At 46.7% G+C, this 23837-nt stretch overlaps 1 protein-coding gene across 1 annotated transcript; it reads left to right on the top strand.

Annotated features, from left to right (window-relative positions):
* Positions 1-747: 747 nt before the first annotated feature.
* TGFBI (transforming growth factor beta induced) lies at positions 748-23442 on the top strand. The gene is made up of 17 exons (XM_054842105.1): positions 748-908; positions 5277-5375; positions 12120-12184; positions 13073-13230; positions 14301-14465; positions 14962-15108; positions 15801-15942; positions 16539-16751; positions 16901-17038; positions 17286-17431; positions 17593-17729; positions 18254-18384; positions 20330-20454; positions 21410-21512; positions 21716-21795; positions 22176-22200; positions 22366-23442. Exons 1-17 carry the CDS (start codon positions 790-792, stop codon positions 22419-22421), a joined length of 2049 nt encoding a protein of 682 aa, XP_054698080.1. The 5' UTR covers positions 748-789; the 3' UTR covers positions 22422-23442.
* Positions 23443-23837: the final 395 nt, after the last annotated feature.

The following is a 23837-nucleotide window of genomic DNA, read 5'->3' on the forward strand; positions in this document are numbered from 1 at the left end:
ATGCAATGGTGTGTGACTTGCTGCATAACTCACCCCTGGGCTTCACTCCAGAGCAATATGTAGGCAACCTGGCCAGGGGGGCACGCCCATGGCAGCCGCATTGCTCCTGCGCTGGTTTAAAAGAAATCAGAACCCTCTCACCATGGGTGAGGGTGATCCCCGAAGGCTCAAGGGGAGGGGGGGGTGATACCCGCAGGCACTGAGAGGGTGCCAGGAGAGGCAGCATGGGGTGGCATCACACAGGCTGTGGGGCAGGGCTGGGCTGGCCGGGCGGCAGCCAGGAAAGCTCCCTGGAGTGGAGTGGGATGGGGGGGTCGCAGAGGGGCTGAGATCGGGGGGACCCCCCGGAGCGTGTCAGTTCAAGCACCCCGCTCTGAGTCCCGACTGGCTGGGGGACGGAGGAACAAAAGTCCAGAAGAAGAAGAAGAAGAAGAAGAAAAAGCGATTGTGGATGAAACGCTGAGATGGAAGGGAGGATGGAGGACGCCCCCGGCCGCTTTCTGCTCCCGCAGCGGCGGGGCCGCGGGGCACGGATGGACGGGCGGCCGGACAGACCGACCGGCGGATGACGGGTGGGCGGGTGTGCGGACGGATGGATGCCTTTCCCGGGGGGCGGCCCACTCTCCCCTCTTCTCCCCTCCCCTCCCTCCGGGCCGCGCCGGGCCGGGCCGGGCGGCGGCTCCGCTCCCCCCGCGGGGCCGCACCGCCGCTCCCCGCCCCCGCGCCGCCGCCGCATTTAACGGGACGCGCCGCCGCCGCCGTCCCGTCCCGTCCCGCCGCCTCCCGGCCATGGCGCACCCGCCGCCGCTGCTGCTGCTGCTCATTCTGGCTCTGGGCCTCGCCGCCGCCGCCAAGTCCCCGTACCAGCAGGTCCTGCAGCACAGCCGGCTCCGCGGCCGGCAGCACGGGTAAGGGCGGCGAGCGGGCAGCTCTCCGCACCCCCCCACCGGGGAAAAAAGAAGGGGGGAGTGGGGGGGGGGGGGAAGAAAACCACCTTTTTTCCCTACGTTTGCACAGATCTCGGTGGGAGGGTGGCAGCTCGGTTGCACCGCCGCGCTCCGGCCGTCGGGCTCTTTGTGCGGGTGCGGAGGCGGCGCTGAGCCCGGGGCCGGTGCGGGGCACCCGGCAGCTCGGCCCTGCCCTCGGGGAAACTCTGGCTGGGTGCTTTCTTCCTGGGATAACGGCTTTTCCTTTCTTCCTCGGATAAGAACTTTTCCTTTCTTCCTCGGATACTCTTTTTCTTTCTTCTTTGGATAACTTTCTTCCTTTTTTTCAGGATGCCTAATATTGCAGATGGCATTTTAGACAATGATTCTTTATCAGTCTATCCCTATTAAGAAAAAAAAAACGGGGGGGGGGAATCCCCAGATTTTGAACGGTTAAACATTTTGTGGAAGATATTCTCGTTTTCATGAATTTATAGAAAAAGAAAGAAAATTGGTTCAATGGCAGAGGAATGTCTCTGTGGAGTAAGCACCAACTTACTCTTTGATTAGAACCCCCAGTAAGCCTTGAAAGTTTCCTTGACAAAAGTAATCACTTATTTACTTGTAAACTTTCTGAGATAAAGGATATATAAAAAAATGCATGTAGACCTCTCTTGCTAGATGAACAATATGTTATGGACTGATTAATCCGAGTCTTCATTGATAGGTAGAAAACTAACCCAATGTTAATGGTTGTTCCCCCTGTTTTTAAAATTTATTGGGAATTAAGAAGGTTGAAAGGATGACAGGCCTTTCAGCTGGCTTCCGTCTCTCCACATGGTGACATTGATTGAACTGTAGCTTCCATTTAAATGGATTCCTGAAGGCAGGGTCATGAAATACTTTTTAAAAAAACCCCAAGACCTAAATATTGCAAGTTGATATGTTATCTGGCAGGGATCCAGGTCAGTATTTATGAAACGGGGTATGCTGTTTATATGTCTACTCAGGTACAGAATCCAGCAGACATATTCTGGGCTGATGTCTATTTGTAAAATCTCAATAATGAAAGAAGTACAGTGATTTACATACAAATACAGTGAGTCTTGTTCTTTATCTCTACATGATCTGAAACTAAGTAAATATCCAGTTCTGCCGATAGCCCTGAGGCAGAAGTTTGCTCAGACTTGGTAGGTTAGTGCAGTCCTGGTGTAAATCAGTGCACTCATCTCTGCAGAGGGAGGCTGTTACTCCCTGTACAATCAATGGATGCACAGAGTAAGATGTGATTACGGCCCATGTGGGTGCCTGAGATCTTTGGGACATGTAAGGAATGAGTATGCCAGGGTTTCCAGATGACGTGAAGTTACGCTGAGATAAACCCAGAGCAGCTGACCACAGCGCACAGCTCACTGGTCCCTTTCTGATGGAGAGAGCAATTTATACCAAGCTAATTATTAAACATCAACTGAATTTTGAACATTAATTAATGACCTGCCAAAGAGCTATAGCAACACAAAGACAGCCAAAAAGATCTTGGATGTGAGGCATGTTGTTTTGCTTGCAGAAGGGAGCTCAGGAGGGATGTGCAACCAGGATTGCCACCCCTTCTGCTGCGAGCATCCCCCCACACCATCAATGCTCCTATTGAGCCATGAGCAAGTTGGGTGGCAGAGTGTGGCTCTGCAGTAAACCTTGTACATCTTAATTAACTTTTTTTTTTTTTAAGTGAATCAGCTCAAGTCCAGGAGAAGAGCTGAGAAGTATATAAGGAACATTAATATTTGAAGATGAAAACCTAGGAGCGCTCTCCCCAAACCCACCTGGCTTTATGGGTACTATGTGGTGCTGGGGAGTGTCATGGATGTAGTCGTGGCAGGTAGCTGGGGCCGTACGGTAGGTCCTGCTCTTCTCTGCCCCTTCCCGAAGGGCAGCCCCTGCCCCAGCAGCTCCCAGCTGCTGCCTGCCAAGTGGAAGGCTTCAGCTGAAGGGGAACAATAGGCAGTTTTATCCTCGAGTCAGCGTGGCTGGCTGGGAACGGCATGGCAGAGGTGATGAACTCCAACGAGGAGAGGGGAGAGTGTTGACAAATTCATTTTAAGCCAGACTGGGCAAAGCACCAGAACACGCACCGCAGGGAGCCGCTACTATAGCCTGCCTGTGGGAATCATTGATAACATGGCCCTGCGGGGGGATTTTTCCGCACTGAGGAAAAACTGGGAAGAAGTTTTCCCCGATAAGTTGGCGAGGGAGCAGCAGCCCCATGGACTTGCGGTCCCGGGCAGGGAGGAGGGAGCAAGGCAGCTCGATGCTGTCCTGAAGGCGCAAGGGTTTTCTTGGCAGGCTGCTCCCGGGAAAACGGGGGAAGTGATCAAACAAGTCCTGCAGTAGCCAGGCTTGTCAAGACGAATATTAGAGGGATTGTCCACTGCCGTCAGCCAGACGCTGAAATCGAGGCAAGGTTTGGAATTTCGATGTAATTGGAACCATATTTCGGTGCGGCGGGGCCGGGGTAGCCAAGGTGGGCTGAGTCAGAGAGCACAGACGTCTGTCTAAGTGATGACTTGGCATGGAAATTACTGAGCCTGGGCCAGTTTGCACCAGCTGAAAGTTTGGCTTTGTGATTTCTAACTTTTTGTCAGTAGATTCTTCCTCCTTGTCCCTCACCTTATATATACAAAGGGAATTAAATCCTTTCATGCAGAAACAACCTACCGTTACTGGATATGGCAGTAATGAGGGTGAGCCTAATTCCCCCAGGTCCCATGGGCCCTCACTTTCCCCTCGGGGCAGGATGAAGGTGCCAGGGCTGTGCAGGGTCGGATCCTGCGTCCGCAGCGCCCTGCAGCAGCCACATCAACAAAGGCTCATTGAAGGCAAGCCAAGCTCCTGCTGAGACTGGCGCTGGAGTTAGCCAACATATAGGGGACCCTCATGTTAATTCATGCTAATGATGGGCAGGCTGGCCCGTTTTGGAGAGAGCCGAATTTGGGACGCCGGTGAAAAGCAAGCACGGCCACAGGAAGACCTGGTGGTTGGGCTGCAAACTCTGCTTTTGTTAATTTTGGTAGGCAAGCGCGCAGCGTCTCGGTCAAACCCAGCGTGAAACAGGCTGCTGTCTGTTTTCCTAAACAAATCAACAAGACCTTTACAACAGCATCTCCAGGCCCCATCCGGAGTTTCATCTGCGCAAATGAAAACCCTGCCTTGGACGGTGCAGAGCACTTCTGATGGGCTGACGTGATGATTTATCTATTTGGCTTAATTATTTGTTTTCCCCCCATCTGCCTGGCAGCCAATGCTGCGCATACTTTTGGTGCCGCCGCCGCAACTGGGGCATGGTGTTGGTGCTGGGAATTCAACCTCAGTTGAGCTGAGCATCCCCAGCTTGCTTGCGCGTTTGCATCTGGCTCAAGCCCAGAGGCAGTTGGTGGCCTCGCAACCCAGATCCATAAATCATATCTCATGAACTGACCGTGCGCTGCCCACATCCGTGGCCAGGGCTGCTGGCACATGAACCATGGAGATGGTGAGCCAGGCTGAACGGGGAAATGCTCTGCTGGCCAAACTAGCAGCGAGTGAACTCCCAACTCCTGTTTGACCACATCTTTGCTCTCAGTGCCACCACTTCTTAGAAAGCTGAAAGGCTGCAGTCAGCTCTCAGTGGGGTTAGTCACACATGTCACCCCAAGAGTCTACTTTTCTGGTTGAGAAGCAGCTCTTGGTACCTTATGATAGCCACTGTCAATATTGCTGTCATACCTGCTGTGTTGAAACCGGGGTGTGCAGTGCCGCTTGCTCATTTTCCCCATCAGCAGCTCAGCATCCCTGTCCAGAATCAGCTGAGTCTATGATACAGCAAAAGTACCCGTTCTTGTTTTGGTGCAAGTTGGTCTGTAGGCTGATAAATATCTGTCCTTCTTTATGTCCTAAACAATAAAATATTGGGGTTTTTTTGGAAGGGTTTGAATTATTGTGTTATACAGCAGGGATCCCAAATTGTAAGTTGCTGTTCACCATGGAAATACTGACCAAAGTATTATTTTTAGCTTAACTTCTTTATCTTTTGGGGAGAGGTGGAACATGGAAAAAAAGTCAAGATTTTGCACTCAGTGAAGAAAAAGATACACTGGCAGAGAGCAGAGAGATCTCTCGCTGCTTCCTCCACTTCATGATAGTCTTTATACAGTCAGATCTAGCAAGTTGACTTGCAGCTCTCAAAGCTTCCTCCCTTGCAACCCCAGCAGAGCTTTTCGGGTGCTGCCAGGTGGGGTCTGGCTCCGCGCTGGAGGTCAGCACCGAGAGGAGGGAGGCTTACAGGACCCTCTTCTGCTTTGTCGTTACCTGTAGCCCCAACGTGTGTGCGGTGCAGAAGCTGATCGGCACGAACAGGAAATACTTCACCAACTGCAAGCAGTGGTACCAGAGGAAGATCTGTGGAAAGTCAACGTAAGTACCCGAGCACCGGCCAGGGTCTCTCCGCAGACCCTGTTGTGGAGGTGGGTGCTGGGTGGGAGAAGCAGATGGTGTGTCAGACATGGGATGTCACAGCCCATGGCGCGGGCTTAACGTGTATACGTGTTAAGAATTGTTTTAGCCTTTTACTCCCAAAGAAATACTTGTGCCTTTTTTTTCTTCCTCAAATGGCAAACACGATCCTAAAACACTTAGATGTTAAGAATGGAAAGTACCATGTAAATACGAACCCTGATGGCTTATTTTAATTGCATTTCTACGTATACTTATGTACCTGTCAATGCTGTAATGAAGTGCATACCAGATGTTTTCTAGTACTTAGCTGTGTCTCCCTCCATGCTAGGCTCAATGCTGCCCAGATTGAAAAAGAAAAAGGGGAGGGGGAAGGCAACCCAGAGCTGATGGATATTGGAGAGAACATAAAATTAATCTACACATGTTTGCTTTGGAAGGGAAAACAGAAATAAGGGGAAAGAGGTGTCAGTTTTACCCAACACTCTCTGATGACTCCACCAGGAAACTTAATTAGACTTGCAGGCCAATTCCACATCTAAAATTGCAAACAGTAATATTCAAGTAGCTGTTGCATAAAGTATCTGTGTAAGCAGCCTCGGGACATTCTTTTGAAAGATGTAGTCAGCAGATAATTAAGGATATGCATGCTTGACGGTCTGCCAGGCTGTAGATCAGGAGCGGAGAGTCTTTGGTAGAGGCCAAACTGCACTTTCAGACACGTTTGCAGGCCCACACTTTAGCACGCACCACCACGTCACCCAATATCAATGCAAAGATGCCCTGAATATTGCTGGCCATGGGGATCAGAGCTGTGGGCCAGGTCTGGACCTGGATCTGCAGGGTCATGGACAAACAGCAGAAAATCATCTCATCTGTTTCCGATATGGTCCAATGTAAATTGTAATTAGATCTATAGGAACATGCTGCTCTTTACTGTAGATTAAATAAACTCTGTTTCTGTAGTCAACAGCAGACTTTGAGATCCTGAGCTGTGGTAAGCTATATTGCTTTTATTTTGGTTGCCTTCATTGGTTTAGCTGTGATGGATGGCCATTAGGGTTCGTTTCACGTGTCTGGTGTTGGTATGGTGAGGAGGGAGGCAAAACAGGAGTTGTCACTGTGCACAGCTTTTGGCCTTTCATCATATATTCATCTAAAAGAGGAAAATTCTGTATTTCAGGAGGATGTATTGCAGGATGTACTGTATAGTGAGCATGTGTAGTGGTTTCCTTTATGTCCAATTGTCTTTACAGAAAAAAAAGGAGAGGTAATATTGTAAAAACAAACAAACACACACCCCTTCATTCTACAAAACTACCAAATCTGGGGAGACTCAATTTGGGTGATTAGACTTCAGGCTCTCATCTTGGCCAAATGGTGGCTTTTCTGATGTAAAATGGGTGAGATTATGGCATGGCAATATAGTATCATCATTGCCTCTTGTGATAACAGAGTAGCCTAGTAGGTCTCCAAAGAAAACATGACTCAGCTGTGGATGTGGGAAAGCTTTGCTGTTAGAGTCACTGAAAGGCAAAGCGATCCAGCCACGGATTTCTTCAGCTCTAAAGCAAATCAGAAACTAACCTCAAGTAACCCAAGTGTGCAGCTGTATTTGGCAGAGACAAACTCATCCACTTGTCTCCAGACAGAGGTGGAACAACTGGCATCTGGCAGTATTTTGTGATTTCATTTGAGGAGATAGGGTGATCTCTTCTAACCTCATTTTCTCTGCTTTTACTCAACTGTCTAATCCAATGATGCATCGCTGAGAGAAAAGCATACACAGCATTAACCTGCCTGCTAACCTGTGAGATAATGTTCCCATTATACGTGGAATTTGCTCGCTATTCTTCGCTTTGCATCATCTCGACAATGGGTGTTATTGTCGTCTTCTTTCTTCCTAGTCATTTTTGAGCCTGGGCCCTGCTTTGCCCTTTAGCAGTGCCTGTGCAGAACAAAAGATACATGCCTTGACTCAGATTTTCCAGAGGACCCTGGGACAGCTCTGATTACAAACGTTTGCTGGTGATGGCTCCCACTGGATGCGGTGCTCCTGGCGTATGGAAGCAATCAGGAGTTGTTTGGGCCATAAAGGGCATCCGTAAAGGACATCATGCGTTATGCTGCGGCAAACTCTTAAAACAGTGTAGGGGCCTGATGCTGTGCCGTGCTCAGTGCCTCCGTGCCTGAGAGACTGCACAGTTAATGGTGGTGAGCATGAACCCTCGAAACTGGCCCATTACATGGGACTGAGCTGGTCCGTGAGATCACCAGATGCCTTTAAACTGCAGAAAGAGTCAGGATTTGGCATGTTCACTAGCATAACTGGGTCGGTCCAGCCTTTGCTCAGGATCCATAGTCAGAAGTCCTCTCCTGAAGCTGTGCGTGTGGTCCTCCCATTGGCAGGAGGATCCACTCGTCGGCCCAGGGGGGTGGTGGAACTGGATAAGCATGGTCATTTCACTTCCTCTCCTAAAAGGTTTTTCCCACCTGTGAGAAGAACAGTCCTGGGATAGGAGATGCTTGATCCATCTCACCTACTTCACATTTGACCTGGCTGTTATCCTCCTTATTTGCTTAAAGAGTCAGTGGTGCCACAAGTTGGAAGTGTGTTGCAGGTGCACATGTTCAGCTTTCAGAAGATAGTTTGACTGCTTTGATTTATTTTCTTTTCCTGCTCTGAGCCCTGTTGCAAACAGGTAGTAGAGCAGGAGGTCAGTGAGAGACCAGGTACTGCAGAGGTGCAAAGCTGAGCTCCTGCAGAGCCGACTCAGAGCAGAGACATTCAGCCCTGAGTGAGGAAGGCAGAAAAGTTGCCGCAAGCCTGTAGCATAACTTCACTTTTTCTTGGATGATCACATCCTGCATCGGGAGACACAGAGCGACTGGAGCAGCAAGGAAAGCCAGCTCAGAAAATGTGCAAGTGCCTGGTCCTTAGTCTTGTCTCCACGTGCATCACCTTTTGGTCGCTGCTCCAGGCTCATGGCCGAGAGCGCTCACCCAGGGGTGCAGCAGGCACCCTGATGAGTTGCTCCAGAGCTCTTAGCAGAAATTGGTTGTGGCTGTAAGGCAGAGCCTCGGGGCTGAGCTGTGCAGGCTTGCTTCTTGAGCAGCATCTTTTGGTCCACAGGGGTGGAGTGCTCTACTGGGGCTGGATGTGCACGATGGAAATTTCAACCCATGCATCAGAAGAGGACTCCTACCTCTTTATCTGCTTTTTTCTTTGTTTTTCTTCTTTTTGCTGAAGCATGGGCTCACACAGTTAGGGAGAAATTAGATAGAGGATTTATTTTATCACTGCATTACTTGCTGATGAAGTGAGATAAGACAGTTGGCAAGAAGTCTGACACTGGTTTGATCGTAATGAGCACTGAAACAAGATTGTTTTGGTAATTAGGTAATCTTCCACTGTTGGTTATTCCAAAGCCAAAGAAATAGTTTATTTAGAGTATATTCGCATCGTTGTGTTTGTGTTTTTTATATTTTTCTACCTCCTTTATGCACTGGACTCATTTTTCCAGAATTGGGGTTGCAATTGAACACATTCTGTGTCCCCACACACTTTTTTGTCTTGAGAATGAAAAGACAACATGCATAAATGTGGGTTTTGATTATTTTTTGAGGAATAACTAGTAGCAGTAAGTTGCCCATTAATATATTACTTTTTTTTTTCTTTTAAATTAACTTTCCTTTTCTTGTCTGATGTACTTTCCTCAGTTCAGGAAAAAAATTACTCTCTGGCACTTATTTTACAAAAACAAAACATATGGGTTTTATTACAGGAAATTATTACAAATGGATCTTTATTCACTAATATATGCCTAAGCTTATTTTTATTACCTTGAAAAATGCACTTAAAATTTAATTTCAGATCCTGAGAATGCAACAGCAGTGAAACAATGACTAATAAAAGCCAGGAGCTTGCTTCTGCAGTCATACACAGATAGACATTTAAGAAATAAGTGTTTCAAAACCAGAGGCTGAAAAACTACAGATTTGACTTGAAATTACTCAATGAGGAGGTCAGGAAATTGTGGTCAGAGGCGTTGCAGAGTGGATGACAAATGCTCTTTGTACGAGGGCATTGCTTATTTAACCCACATCGCTGGCATCCGCCGTGTCCCGGTGTAGTGGTCTGTAGCTGCTGAGCATTCGCCAGAAACAGGATGGACTTGGCAACTCCAAAGGCTTTTGCGCAGAACCCGCCGCGCGGTGCCGTGGTTGCGAGTGTTCAATGTTTTCTCCCGTAAGCTCTTTGCCCCTGGCCATGTGAGAGAAATGCTCCTCCCTGGGCAGCAGACTGTGGCTCCGACCCAACGGGAGGAGGACACGTCAAAGCAGCAGCCTTCCTCCCATGTGGATAGAGATGCAGAATCCTGCAAGTGAGGCAGAGCGGCCTTCAGCCACGGCCGTGCTGCTCCTCCCCGAGGGCTGGAGGTGGCTGCAGGACCAGCTGGGAAGATGCCCTGTGCCCAGCCCTGAGAGACCCCTTGACACCAGCCCACGCGCCTTTGGGTGGTCTGGTGCTTGCACCGAGTCCACCAGCCCTGGGAGGGCAAATGGCTGAAGCTGAAGCTGTTTTTTACAATCCCCATCTCTGGCTCTTTGTAGAGGCAAACACTTGGCTGAACACCTCTATGTTCACGTGGCCCTTTGCAGAAGTTTTCTGGTGCTCCGCTCAAAATGCTGGCATGCAAAATGCATACCAGATGATGCTGGTAGGTCACCTTCAGTGGGCAAGCGAGACTTGGGGCTTAAAGGAGCCCCTGCACGGGTGGAGCTGGCCCCATTACTGGCCTCAGTGCTTCTTGCCATTAGCTTCCCTTGTAGGGTGGTGCTGGAGATGCCCACGGACCCGCCGAAAAGCAGGCGGTGCGGTCCCTCCGTCCCTTCCCGGTGCCCTCCCCTCCCGGCAGGCGCCTGGCTGCTGGGGCAGCCCCGAGCCACGAGCCCCCGGCGCTGCAGGCTGTGTGCATCAGCATCCTGCCCCTTCGTCACAGCTCATTAATCTCCAATCGATCTATAAATAAGCCTTTTAAAGCCTACGTCAGCACTCAGGAATTATTTATGCTGAACTTTGGAATGATTTCTCTTTAATCAGCTCTTCGTCTTTGATTACAGGTCTGAACCAAGGGAACTGTCTAGACTGGATTTAGTTTCTAGGGTGAAAAAAAGAAAAATCGGAGTTAGGGAGGGAAGTGGTGGGGGGAGAAAGTGTGTGTTTCTAATGAACACGAGACGGGGGGGCTGGGGAAAGCGGAGCAGCAGGGTGTTAAGATCTCCAGTAGTCAAAGGAAGGGATTGCTTTAGGCAAACTCTTTCCCACATGGAATATATAATGTCTAGACAATCAGTCTGGGTTTGCTTTGTAATTCTCTTAGGAAACCGTGACACAGAATTTATTTGCTTCTGTCACAGAAAAGCAGGTATTTGTTTCACTTACTGGCTCTTAATTACCCTGAAGAATTCCCTCTTAAACCCCAGGCATTTCCACTGTTTGTTAACAGTGTTAAAATGATGACAAATATCTGAAGCTTGAGGATTTTCCTTTCTCTTTGAGTGAGTGTGCTGAGGCTCAGCGATACAGCATCCTACTTGTCTCAAATCCAACCGGGAGCACAGAGGAAGCGCCTGGCTTTGGGAGGAACACCTATCCCTCACTGTCTTAGCCCATCAATCAGATGGCCTTGCTCCTTTCACACCAAGTGAAAGAGCAATAGGTGAAAAAATCCCCTGTGAAAAATAAATGGGCAACTTCTGGACTGATTTTTTTTCCTTTTTTTTTTTTTTCTCTGTTAATATCAAAACATGTTCCCTCAAATGGCCAGCTTTCAGAATCGGATGACTTTTATTTCCCATTGAGCTGCAGACGATAGATGCAGCATTCAGGCAGCTCTTGCTTATTTAGGGTCTGCAAATCTGCAGGATGCCCCTGAGTCCCCAGGGGGGGTCTGTGGCCTTTTTCATTTTACTGGGGGACAGTGCTTGATCAGAGCAGCAGTTTGCTGCCAGCCAGAAGGAAGTGCTGCACTGAGGGTGCTCGCACGGGTGTATCCAGCGTTAGCAAAGATGGGTGTGCTCCGGTGCTGCCTAGGGGTGCCCATGGATGCAGTGAAGTTCGTCCTTGCAGGGCTTATCCTTGTGCCAGTGCATCCAAGACCAAGGACGCTCCTTCCCCTCCAGGTTCGTCTTGTGGATTTTGCTATAAGTAAGCAAATAATTTCTGGTGGTGGACAAGAATGGGGTGGAATGAAGGGGAAACGCTTGGCTGGTTTGGTAAAGCAGCCGTACCGGAGATGTGGCGTGTTACCCAAACGGTGATCAGACGTGACAGCAGCAGTCAGACGGGGAGATCCCCAAATCCCGTGGGAAACGTGCCCAAATGAACCAGCACTTGCAGTGTCTTGCATAGGTTATCTGTTGGGACCGTGGCATCGGTTTCTATCTGCTGTTTCTACAAAGTCTCCTGGAAAGTGTGGTTTTGAAAAGAAATTATGTCTGCTTTTGTTCTGTGGAGAAATTGGCAACTTGCAGCCCTGAAGGAGATAAAAATTATGGTTTGTCTTTTGTTCAAGTCTATATTTCTAATGAAGAGTCTGCCTAGAAACATCACCAAATATGGATGGACACAGAACTATAGCAAATGGAGAAAAAGCAGTGAGACGCCATCAGTTAATCTGCCATATCCATCTCTTATTCCAGAGTAATCAGTTACGAGTGCTGTCCTGGATATGAAAAAGTTCCTGGAGAAAAAGGCTGCCCAGCTGGTAAAAATATGTTTGACATTTTTTAGACTTCTTAAAATTATACAGCTGCCTAGTAAAGGGAAATGTTAGAAAATTACTCAAAGTGGATTTGATTTTTGCAATTTGTGCACAATATTGCCATGAACAAGTCAAAAATGGACTCAGCAGAGCACCAGCTGAATGCCAGATCAGCTCCAAAGCATGCAAAATGTTCCAGACAACTTAAAACCTTAGATATAATTAAACTTAATCAAGCATGGGAGGGCCGTAGGGAACTACTTATTCCAACAAGTAATATAGCTGTATTGGAAATGCAATACGAAGGAATGACAAGAGTGGTGGACAGTTCTGCCAATCTCTGCTCATTTTTATTTTGGCAAGCATGAGTTTAGCAAAATTGCATTTAGGAGAAAATACAGTTCAGCCGCTGGTGGGGGTTGAGAGGGAATTAACTGGGTTTATTCAAGAAAGACGTAGTCTGCTTTTGCTTTCTGAACGCTTCCTTCCACAAAAGTTTGATGCCACCCAGTTAACCACGTGGGCTGGTGCAGACGGGTCAGCGGAGACCGAGACCAGCGGTGAGCTGCCAGCTCCAGGCACCAAAACCTGAGTATAAACAAGGGTCGGGTGAAAGCAATTAATATCTTTGCTTGCCTCAATTCACATCCATATAAATCCAGAGTAACTCCATTTAAACCTGCAGAGATGCAGTAGATCCTGGATTACACTGCTGTAATTGAGGTTGGAGCTGTCAGGCTATGATTATTTATTATCTAATTAATGAACAGATACGAGTTCCCTGACGTGCTTCATTTCCCCGAGCATTCTCAGCAGCAGCTCTCCTTTAATTCAGCGCAGCGCGGGGAAGGATGAATGATGTGTTGGGAACATAACCTTCTCTTCTTTCAGCGCTGCCGCTTTCAAACATCTATGAAACCCTGGGAGTTGTTGGCTCTGCCACCACGCAGCTCTACTCTGACCGGTCTAACCTAAGGCCAGAAATCGAAGGACCTGGAAGTTTTACAATTTTTGCCCCGAGTAATGAGGCCTGGGCGTCCTTGTCTGCTGTAAGATATAATTCCTCTTCTTTCTCCTCTTCTTCTGGCTTTCTGTAGTGGAGATCCAGCTGTGCAGGGGTCTGGATCCAGCCCTATCTAGTAGAACAGACACAGTCCTGATGTGGGAAGGACTATGAATTTCTAAGGTGGGAATGACTGTACTGGTCCATCAGCTCCAGAGCTTTGTTTCTGAAAGACCCAACACTGGGAAGATGTGGATGCTCTCCAGCCGGTGGATGTAAAAATCACCTCATTCAGTTTTCCCTGCTTCTTACCATTAGAGATTGCAATAAGACCTGCAGACTTTACATCCCTTTTGTTTTTTCTTGTTGACCCTTACTTTACCACTCTGGTTGTTCTTAATAATTTGCACAAGTAGCCAGTCCCAACTGGAACCTCAGTAAACCTGCAACCTTCCTGCACCAATGTGTTCCTATGGTCAATTAGATATAAATTTCCTTTACATTGTTTTTGATTTTCTGTGTCTTGTGAAATTTCCACTCCTGAAATGTCACTGCTGTCCTGCTGGTGCTCCCATCCTAGTGGAGCATCTCTGTGAACAGGGGAGAATCCTGATTGTACAACCCCTATCCAGTTACGTCCCACATTTAAATCACTGTCCATAACAGCAGCTATTGGGGCAGGGAGGGGGCATCTTTTTGGCTTTCCTCACTACCAGGCCTTTACCCCAAACCTGCACCATCAGAGCCCCTTGCAGGGATCATGCTGTTGGGGAAGGTCTCTGGTGTATTCGTCCTTGACCCTGAGCAATGCCTTTTGTTGCCTTACTGCTGATTTCCATGCAGCGATCCCACACTGGAGCTTGCTGCCATCATCCCTTTGTCTGCCAAGAACAGGGGTGCCAGAGCTGCTGGCTGCTGTTGTAAGGCAAAAAGATAAAGATTTACAAAAGTTAGAGCTCTTAATTTGCACAGATGGCTTAAGGCTGAATACATCACTCAATACACATGCACGCACATACCTTGCAAGTACTTTGGGTGCAGCCAGACCTCCCGGCTCTCTCCAACAACCGGCTTAATTGCACTAAGCACTGAAAAATGAATTTTTCTGATTTTCAGGAAACTCTGGATTCCTTAGTCAGTAACGTTAACATTGAACTGCTCAATGCCCTCCGCTACCACATGGTGAACAGACGGGTCCTCACAGATGATCTGAAACATGGGACCACGCTTAACTCAATGTACCAGGACCTGCCGATCCAGATTCACCACTATCCCAACGGGGTAAGACATTTGTATTAAACCTACCCACAGCGGGCTTGCTTTTCTGCTGCCTGGCACCTCCTATGCTGTCCTTGGACCTCCGGGACTCTGTAATGCTTAGGTTGATAACTGTTGGTTTAGGATACATATTAAGAAAGAGCTTGGAAAAAAATATTTATAAGCAGATAGTTTCATCAACGCTATTGCAGGGAAGTTGCCCACATTGCTGTATAACAGTGTGCTTGCCTAAGTGTTGGTTCTTGCATATTTTCTTAGTCTTGATGATTCAGGGTAGACAAAACCACTGATTATTTTCAAAGCTCTTTAAATATGAAGTGTTTCAAACATTCTTGATAGAGAATTCTCATTCTTGGTGTGTTTTTTTAGGAAACCACATTTCTGCTCCTGCTGATTCAATATTACAGCACTCGCTGCGTTTGAAATAGAAAACCAGCAGAGGCTGCTTTACCTTCTTGTTTGCGAGCACATAACACCCCGTGGCTCTTCCCCTCTGCAGATTGTGACTGTGAACTGTGCCAGGCTGTTGAAAGCTGACCACCATGCCACCAACGGAGTGGTCCACGTCATCGACAAAGTCATCGCCACCACGACAAACAGCATTCAGCAGATCATCGAGACTGAGGAAAGCCTGGAAACTCTTCGGGTGAGTCCAGCCCATGTGTGCTCCAGGGGTCCTTCAAGACCATGGTCAGTCATCTCGCTCCCAGTGAATTGTCATGAAGATCTTGCTAGTGCCTAGGTGCTAGGACCCTAAAGCTGCTGATAAAATTCTCGTACCAATATAGCTTAATTTGCTTTAGGAAGAGAAATGTTTGGTATCAGCGCAAGTAGGGGTTTGTGAGAATAATTGTCACCCTGCTATTGTTGTCAGTAAAGAGATGGAGACTGAGTCTGGCTCCTCACTCTCCTATGGGAGTCTCAGCCTTCGGAGATATTAACTGTTTAGATTTGATGAGTACCAATTTATTTCCCTTGGTATTTGCCAAGTTAAGGAATAACTTAAAAAGCACAGGGGTTTTGCAGTTAGCCAGCTGTGAGTTCTGATCTGAATTATTCACTGGAACTACTGTGACCCTTTCCAGGCATATTAGGGTATTCGAATTAGTCTTGCCAAAAAAGGGCTCTTGTACTCAAATTTCTGGAGTACAAGAGAACCATGGGGCTGGGTTAAATTTATAAAGGGACCAAAGTGCTGAAAGAAGCTATTCAGGACTTTTTGTAAGTCCTCTGAATTTATAAAAGTCTTAGTAAATCTGGCCCTTAGTGTGTGCCTGGACAAAGATGCTGACCTTTGTATTCTGGCTGAATGTCTTTTACCCTCTTATTTCTCTGAAGGCTGCTGTGGCTGCTTCTGACCTCAACAGCTTGCTGGAAAGTGAAGGCCAGTACACGCTCTTGGCTCCAACCAACGAAGCCTTTGAGAAGATCCCACGAGAAACACTGAACAGGATCCTGGGCGACCCAGAAGCACTGAGGGGTAAGTGCTTGTTTACTGAGCTCATTGAGAGACTGAAGAGTATTTTGCAGTTCTTCTAAATTCCTTCTCAAGGACATCTGAACGGCTCCTTGATGCACTGACAACAGCTGCAGTAAACACATTTGACAAACTCTAGCTTTTTAAACCGGACAGCCCAGACTGCTTTGGATGTAGACATGGCAGACGTGTAGATGTTGCAGAGAGAGTGTTATCCAGATACGGAGGACGGAGCTGAAGCAGTCCCTTTTCCGAGTTTTCCTTTAGCACTCCTGTATGTGATGGTGATTTCTGTCAATCCAGCAAGATGCAAGAAAACTGGTATCTAACCAATGTAACTTCCACTGACAAATGAGTCTAATAACCACATGAAACCTTTTGAAGTTGACAAAGGTGTATAAAAATTACTCTTTTAAGCACTTCATTTCACAGGCCGCTGAATTAAAATCATCACAATTTGAAATGACTGCACATCTTTTGGAGCGGAGCCCCATCCAGTACAGTAGAGGAGGCCCTTGCCATTGAATAGGATCCCTGAAAGCTGCAATAATTTCATGGTTGATTTTTGCAGCTCACTAAGACACTTGCTTCTCTTACAGATCTGCTGAACCATCACATCCTGAAGTCAGCCATGTGTGCTGAGGCCATCATTGCTGGCCTGACGATGGAGACTCTGGAAGGAACCACCTTGGACGTGGGCTGCAGTGGGGAAGAGCTGACCCTCAACGGGAAGCCCATCATTGCCAACAAGGATGTCCTGGCAACCAACGGCGTCGTACATTTTGTTAATGAGCTGCTGATCCCAGACTCAGGTACTGGTGCCTCTCTGCGTTTTTCTTTCTGTTGCCTTTCTTTTGTCTATTTTGCCAAGGAAATACTGGATTTAGAGGGTGTAGATATTTTGTAGTGATGGGTGGATTGCCTTTAACGCAAGGTTTCTATGTGTTGCTGTTCTTTTCAGCTAAGACCCTGTTTGAGTTGGCACAAGAATCTGAAGTTTCCAAGTCTACGGACCTTTTCAGACAAGCGGGTCTCAGTTCTCATCTAACTGGCAGAGAGACAGTGACCCTCCTTGCCCCAGTGAATGATGTGTTCAAAGGTAAACCGGGCAGTAAATCCCTTTCTTCTATCAGTTTGGGCCACAGATCTGCTTCAAACAGTCTTCAGCCAAGTTTCAGTGCAGAAGCATGCAAACCCTCTCCCAGCTCATAGCCTCAGCTATGGGCAACAGCATCTAGCTTCAGAATTAAAACCTGGTGCAGATAATACTCTGTATTTGCACTTTTTTAGTGTCTCAGTGGTCATTTTAAGTGAATCACTGGTTCTTTCTGTACTTTTTGCTGCAGATGGACTCCCAGTTGTTGACAGCAACATGAAAAACTTGCTTCTGAACCACATTGTTAGAGACCAGCTCTCCTCTAAATACCTTTACCATGGACAGAAACTACAGACTCTGGGTGACAAGGAACTGAGAGTTTTTGTGTACCGCAATGTAAGTTCCTGCAGTGTGCAGTGCTGTATATGGCTGAATGATGTCTGTAATGTTATGGCTATCATGTAATAAGTGTAATTGAGCATTGTGGAAAGTATAAAAATCTCTCTTCTGAAGCATATGCTGATAAAGTATTTTTTTTCCTGCAATTTTGTTTGCAGAACCTTTGCATTGAAAATGCCTGCATTGCTGCCCATGACAAGAGAGGAAGGTTTGGGACCCTGTTTAGCGTGGACAAAATGTTGACTCCACCGTCTGGCTCAGTGATGGACGTTCTGAAGGCAGACCATCGCTTCAGGTGACCTTTCTGTTCTTCCTAAGTGCTTGCTAGGAGCAGAAGAGCTGCCAAAGCAGTTTCTATTTATTATGGGCCGTAGTCATGACTATATATATTTTTTTAACATAGAAAGAGCATCCAAAACCATGGTCTTAGCCCTAAATTATAGGGAGTGAGACTTCAAATAACCCTTCAATTAATCGTGAGTCAAGAGTGTGTGGTCCCCCTCAATACAGTAAGAAGCTGGCTCCGAAGCCATCTCCGCCCATCAGAGCCACCGCGGCCAGGGCTCTCTGTCTCCACATTACCACTCAGTCCCCAAGGATTCAGCATTCCCAGGTTGCTTTGCCATTTCTCAGATGTTCTGGTCAGACCTCACAAGATCATTTCCTACCTAATCAACTTTTTGGTTAATTGATTTGCTGGACCCCAGCAGGATTTTGCAATTGTAACTTCTCAGCTCTCTCTTGAACATGACATGCCACTGGTCAAAGACCAACAAAAGTAGTTTATGGTGAAGTGTTTTATGTATGTTTGTCTTGCAGTACGTTGGTGGCTGCGATCCAGTCTGCTGGTCTAACAGAGAACCTGAACAGGCCAGGTACCTTCACGGTGTTTGCTCCAACAAACGAAGCTTTCCGAGCCATGCCCCAAGGGGAACTGAACAAACTCATGGGTGAGCATTTTTAGAGCGTTTAGATGATCAGCTGCTGCGTGTTATTGGCACAGTATGGGAGAAATGGCTACATTTCTCTGCCATATCTCATTCTCTGACCCTCTCTGTTGGAAGCACAGGCTTCCTACACAACTGATTTGGATAAGCCTTATCCAGCAGAAGGCTGAAGATGCACAGAGCGGCACTGAACTCTCACACAAAGCATGGGCATGGGTTTGTACTTTCCTTATGCTTGGAAGACATGTTTCTAAGAGTGTGCTACAAACTTACTATGACTTTAATTTGGCTGTGCTGGCTGGTGCAAGCAAGATAACTCTAAGGTGTTTTTAGAGGAACCGATGAGGTCTCTGCCTTGCAACTCAGGGATGGAAGAAGTGAGAATGTGGGTGTCAGCACTGACTGAGGGTCTGATCTATCAGACCTATCGGTAGGTTTTGCAAATAGAAAACATGGTCCACATTCAGCCTCAAGTTAACACTGCATGAAATTTCAGTAGTAAAAGGATGGAGCTGTTGCTCCATCTATGTGTACATGGACAAAGCTGGAAGTCCAGTCTGATCCTGAGAAGACAACAAATATTCCAGTCTAGCACAGACGAAGACCAATATCCTGAAAAGCACGGGCATGCCGGCTGGGTGTGGAAAAAAAGCATGGGAATGTTTAATAATGCTCTTCTGGATAAGCAGCACGATGTTTTATTTCGTTCGTGTCGAAAACTGGCTGTGGTTGGAAACAATGTCAGGTATTTGAGTGTAATGTGTTCTCGTCATTAAAGCCCAACCAAACATTGACATCATAATTTGGGAAGCATCTGCCCATGGTAGCTGGTTATCCTTTTAAGTGCAGGGATGAGGAACTGGTAATATCAGGCTGCACATCCACTCTAATGCTTAATGTATAAATATTTCAGAACTGTTTTGCAGCTATTGTAAACGGCTACAGGAATGAAGTATCCCAGATGCAGACACTTCAGATGTTCTTGTTTTTTCACGCAAATATTTAGCTTATGCTTCTGATGAAGAAGTGAATCATGCTGGTGAGGACGTGCGGTGTGAACTGTGGCCACCCTAGAAAAACTGTAATGGAAAAGAAAGCTCACAGTGTGTTCAGATACAAGCACGAAAGAAAAAGTCCCCCTTGCTGAAGGAGCTTCTCTGGTTCTGTAGATGGAGGCCACCTTTTGCACTAGCTGCTCCCCATCGCCTGTCTGTGGGTTTTGTCAGTGACACAGCATCCTCTGAAGGATAAGATGGAGGAGGGCTGCTGGCCCGTGCCGTGCATGTCACTGCCTCTTCTGGAAAATAGATGGTGAAGGGGAAGCATCTTATCTTCCTAAGATCTATTTCAAAGCACGGCTAGATGAGTAGAGACTCAGTGGGGTGGGGATCAGGCCAGCAATCTGCGAGCCATTAGTGACATTTCTCCTGCACTTTTCCCCTTCCTACCCAGAAATCCTGCCGTTTCAGCTGTGAAGATTATTGCCAAGTGACACTGGCGTTGGCAAAAGTATTGACATTTGCAAATACCGAAGTAGTCTATCTGCTTCCTTATTTCACATAGGTCTTTTTTTCCCCTCCTAGACTTCCTTGGGAAGTGAAAGCAGCAACAGAAGCAGGTTCATGCTGTGCACAGTGAGAGAATGAGGGACTGAAAAACCAGGAAACAGGGATTTCATGTATAGGGCAGGATTGGTGCGTACCAAGGTGGGACACTGGGAGAGTGTCCTTCTGGACTCACTGGGATCCTGACCTGTCCAGGCAGGAATGGCTTCAATGTCCTAACCAGCTCCAACCAAGGTCCTTCTACCTGGTCTTTTCAATTTTACATTGTTTCCTTGCACTTTTGGGAAATTATGGTATTTTTCATGCAATCTCATTCCAGCACATGAAATACAGGAAGCAAACACTGATGCTGTTTTGCGAATGTAAATGTTTTATTACCCCAGGTAATGCCAAGGAGCTTGCCAACATCCTCAAGTTCCATGTGGCTGATGAGATCCTGGTGAGCGGTGCAGTCGGTGCCCTCGTGAGGCTGAAGTCCATGCAGGGAGATAAACTGGAAGTCAGCATGGTGGGTCACCTCAGATGGGATTTCACTGTCAGCAGGGCTCTGGTCTGTGGTTATCTGTCCATGTCAAGGACCAAAGTACATCTGTGTGTGTTTGGATGGTGTGGGAACCCCTTCTAAAGGTGCACACAGACCCACCAAACAGTGTTTTCTGGGCTGTAGCAGAGGGGCTGTTGCCATGTGTTCGATTCAACAAGCTGGCTGTCTTGAAATATGGTTTTCTTCATCTTTCTCCCCAGAAGACCAATTGTAGATGATTTCCAGGAGCTGTTATAAATTTAAACCTGAGTCAGGAGGGAAAAAGCATAAATAAATTAAACAAATAGCTTGTTCAGCTAACACATCTTTTCTAGTGTAACAAAAATGATCTCTGCATGGGCTCCCCTAACCCAGCAGGATTTGTTTAGATGTATAATTTAATTTCACAAATTCTGCACTACATTAAAAAAATATAGGATCCGCTATTGATGGGGAAAAAAATAATTCAGAAAATAAATAACCCAAGACCCACTCTGTGCATAAGGAAGAAAATGCAGGACGAAAACAGAAAGGCTGGTGTTTCCAACTGCATTGAGTTGACCAACTTGCCTGCTAGACTCTTCCCGTGTCCAGTCCTGATCTGCCTTCCCCTGATGCCATCTCCGCAGCCATCCCTCCTGGCATGAGCAGAAGTGCCCGCTGCCACCAGGGAGCTGGAGATGTGCTCTGCTGCCGTGGGACAGCGTTCCCAGCACTGAGAAAGTCCATGCTCCAAAGCCTGCCAGCTGCTCCGGGACAAACTGCTCAGGCTATAATTTGTTTTTATATTCTCTTTAATTGGCAAGACGAAAGAAGATGCCTAGGGCCATCCAGTAAATGAACGAATGCAAAGTGAGGGCTTTTTTAATAAAATTGGAAACCACTGATGACAACAGTTTCTCATTTTCTACTTTTTTTATTTTCTTCTTCTCCTGAACAGAAAAACAACGTAGTACATGTCAACAAGGAGCCTGTTGCTGAAAGCGATATCATGGCCACGAATGGTGTGATTTATGCCGTGAACTCTGTCTTACAGCCTCAGGGTAGGTCCTTGGTTAGAAATATCTAAAGCCACACTGTTACAGCAGAGCTGCTTTGGGAGGGAGAGGTGACACATGGCAATTGCTTCACTTTATTGAGGAGGATTAGCCTGTTACAGGATTTTCAACACATCCTCCAAAATACTGAAGGAAGCAGCCTATGTGCTTTGAAGAGTATTTCAGTGCTATCTATGTCCCACCCTTAGCTTCAAGGCCGCAAGAAAGAGGTGACGAGCCTGCAGATCCCGCATTGGAAATCTTCAAACAGGCTTCCGCGTTATCCAAGGTAAAAGACAAACAAATATCTCTCACTGTGGAATGACTGAAATTGCATTTCAGTGATAATGATTGGAAGATAGTGTCACATACAGATTTTAACTTCCAAAGAGAGTGAGTGTCTGCGTTGCATGGAATGACCGATCCTCTCTTCTTACATGATGTAATTATCTAAGAAATAATACATTTTGCAACATGAAGCCTACAGTTTTGTAGCACACTGTGAATGTATCCTTGGCACGGTACCGTATGTGTCAACTTCCAATAATGAGGAGTCATTCATCCATAGTTTTTGGAGCCTAGGGACCAATATACTGACATGCAAACTGTTCTTATAGCTGTCCGAGATTTGTTGTATTTATGCAAACCTTCTATTTTCTTTCCATGCAGGTTTCTCAGAGGAATCCTCGACTAGGTAAAATGACTTCTCTCTCTTGTTTTTTAATTTCTATCACATGTCCCTGTCACTTGAAGAGAAGTTTATTCTGTTTTCTTGCTCCAAGCAAGATGTAGCATAACAGGGAAGGGACAGGGAGATGCTGTGTGTCTGTCTAACCCAACTTGGTCTTCTCCTTGGCAGCACCCGTCTACTCCCGGTTACTAGCGAGGATGAAGGAGAACTCGGGTAGATTCTGAGCCACGTCGTGAGCAACCGCAGTCAGCGCCTCCATCCCATCCAATCCGGCTGACAGCTAAAGAGAAGGCCAGAATCGTTTTTAAAAACCAAATATCACCCTTAAATTTATTTTTGTTTCCAATGAAATGGATAAGAAAAATGAAAAGCCATATATATGTATATATTTTAAGGCCGTTTTTATTGGGTTTGACCTTAAAGTTTCCAGACTGAGGATAGGGTTTGGGTTTTGGTTTTGTTGGGTTTTTTTTTTTTTTACAAAGTAGTCACTAATTTGCAATGTTTAACATACCCAGTTTTGGGCTTGATATGTATATACAAGGGCAGGTGCTTAATTCCGCCCCGGTTCAGGAGCTCAGAGATGCTTAGAGCTCGCCTTGGTGCTCTCTCACTGGGGGAAGACTGAAAGGGGCTGAATCAAACCCCTTTTCCAGGCTCCCAGTGGTACCTACTGGCACTGCAAACTCCAGGCTCCCGAAGTGGGAAGCCAGGTATGATCTCACTGAAAACCCTCTCCAAACCAGTGCCAGAAGTGGGAAATTTTGGCCAGAATGACTTGGCAGGAATTGTGTATGTTCAACTTTCTGAGAAATGTATCACCAGGGGCCAGCTGTATGGCTGGGTGAACAGCGATTGCTTTGGAGGAAGCAAATTTCTTGAATTCATTAACCATTGCCCAAGCAATTTTATTCCTTTTTTTCTTTTTTCTTTTTTTTTTAAAGAAGCATGTGTTTTCTTCTTCCCTTGTGTTTTAAAAGTCTATGAAATTCTGAATCGAAGGCTTTTAACAAAAGCCTCTCTATTGACATTGAGGAAACTGCATAATTATAAGCTATGGTTTGAACTGTTCTCTTTTTTTTTTTTAATTGAGTTTTGTTTATGCCTATGGGTTTTAACTGTGCTGCATTTTGTTCACGAGATTGAAACGAGAGTTCTCCCTGGCTGAAGCCTTCCAGTAAATGATGCATTTTTAATAATGGTTGTTTTTTTAATAAAAATTAAAAATAAAATCAAAAATATAAATATGACAAGTGATGATAATGCTTGTTTGGTTTTTCGGTTGGTTTGAATTGCATGATAACGCAGTTTGACCACCTGGGCACGGGGAAGGAGAAGGGTCAGATTTGGCCGGATCAGTATTAACAGGTGTAATAGTTACTAGAGTGGAATGTCAAAGCATTTCTCCTCTCTGATCCTGGCCTGTCATCATTTTTCGGTGACAATTTCATGAGCAGTCGCTGTCGTGCACTTCAAGGAGCACAGAGCAGCCGTGCGCATCCCTCCCGCTGATGCTCAGCCACCTTCGCCGACAGCTGGAGCTCAGCACTGCATGCCGTGATGCCAACAGCTCTGATTCGCCCCTTCAGGGCTTTATAGTCACTCCTGACCAGTAATTACCTCGCTGAAACCCAGGATTA

The sequence above is a fragment of the Grus americana genome, chromosome 14, assembly GCF_028858705.1.
Source record: "Grus americana isolate bGruAme1 chromosome 14, bGruAme1.mat, whole genome shotgun sequence".
Classification (NCBI taxonomy): domain Eukaryota; kingdom Metazoa; phylum Chordata; class Aves; order Gruiformes; family Gruidae; genus Grus; species Grus americana.

Excerpts from the sequence above, each read along its gene's own strand:
- TGFBI (XM_054842105.1), top strand. The coding sequence starts at position 790 with ATGGCGCACCCGCCGCCGCTGCTGCTGCTGCTCATTCTGGCTCTGGGC. Across the intron at positions 17,432-17,592 it reads GAGTTTTTGTGTACCGCAAT|AACCTTTGCATTGAAAATGC; the intron begins GTAAGTTCCTGC and ends TTTTGTTTGCAG. Across the intron at positions 17,730-18,253 it reads AAGGCAGACCATCGCTTCAG|TACGTTGGTGGCTGCGATCC; the intron begins GTGACCTTTCTG and ends TTTGTCTTGCAG.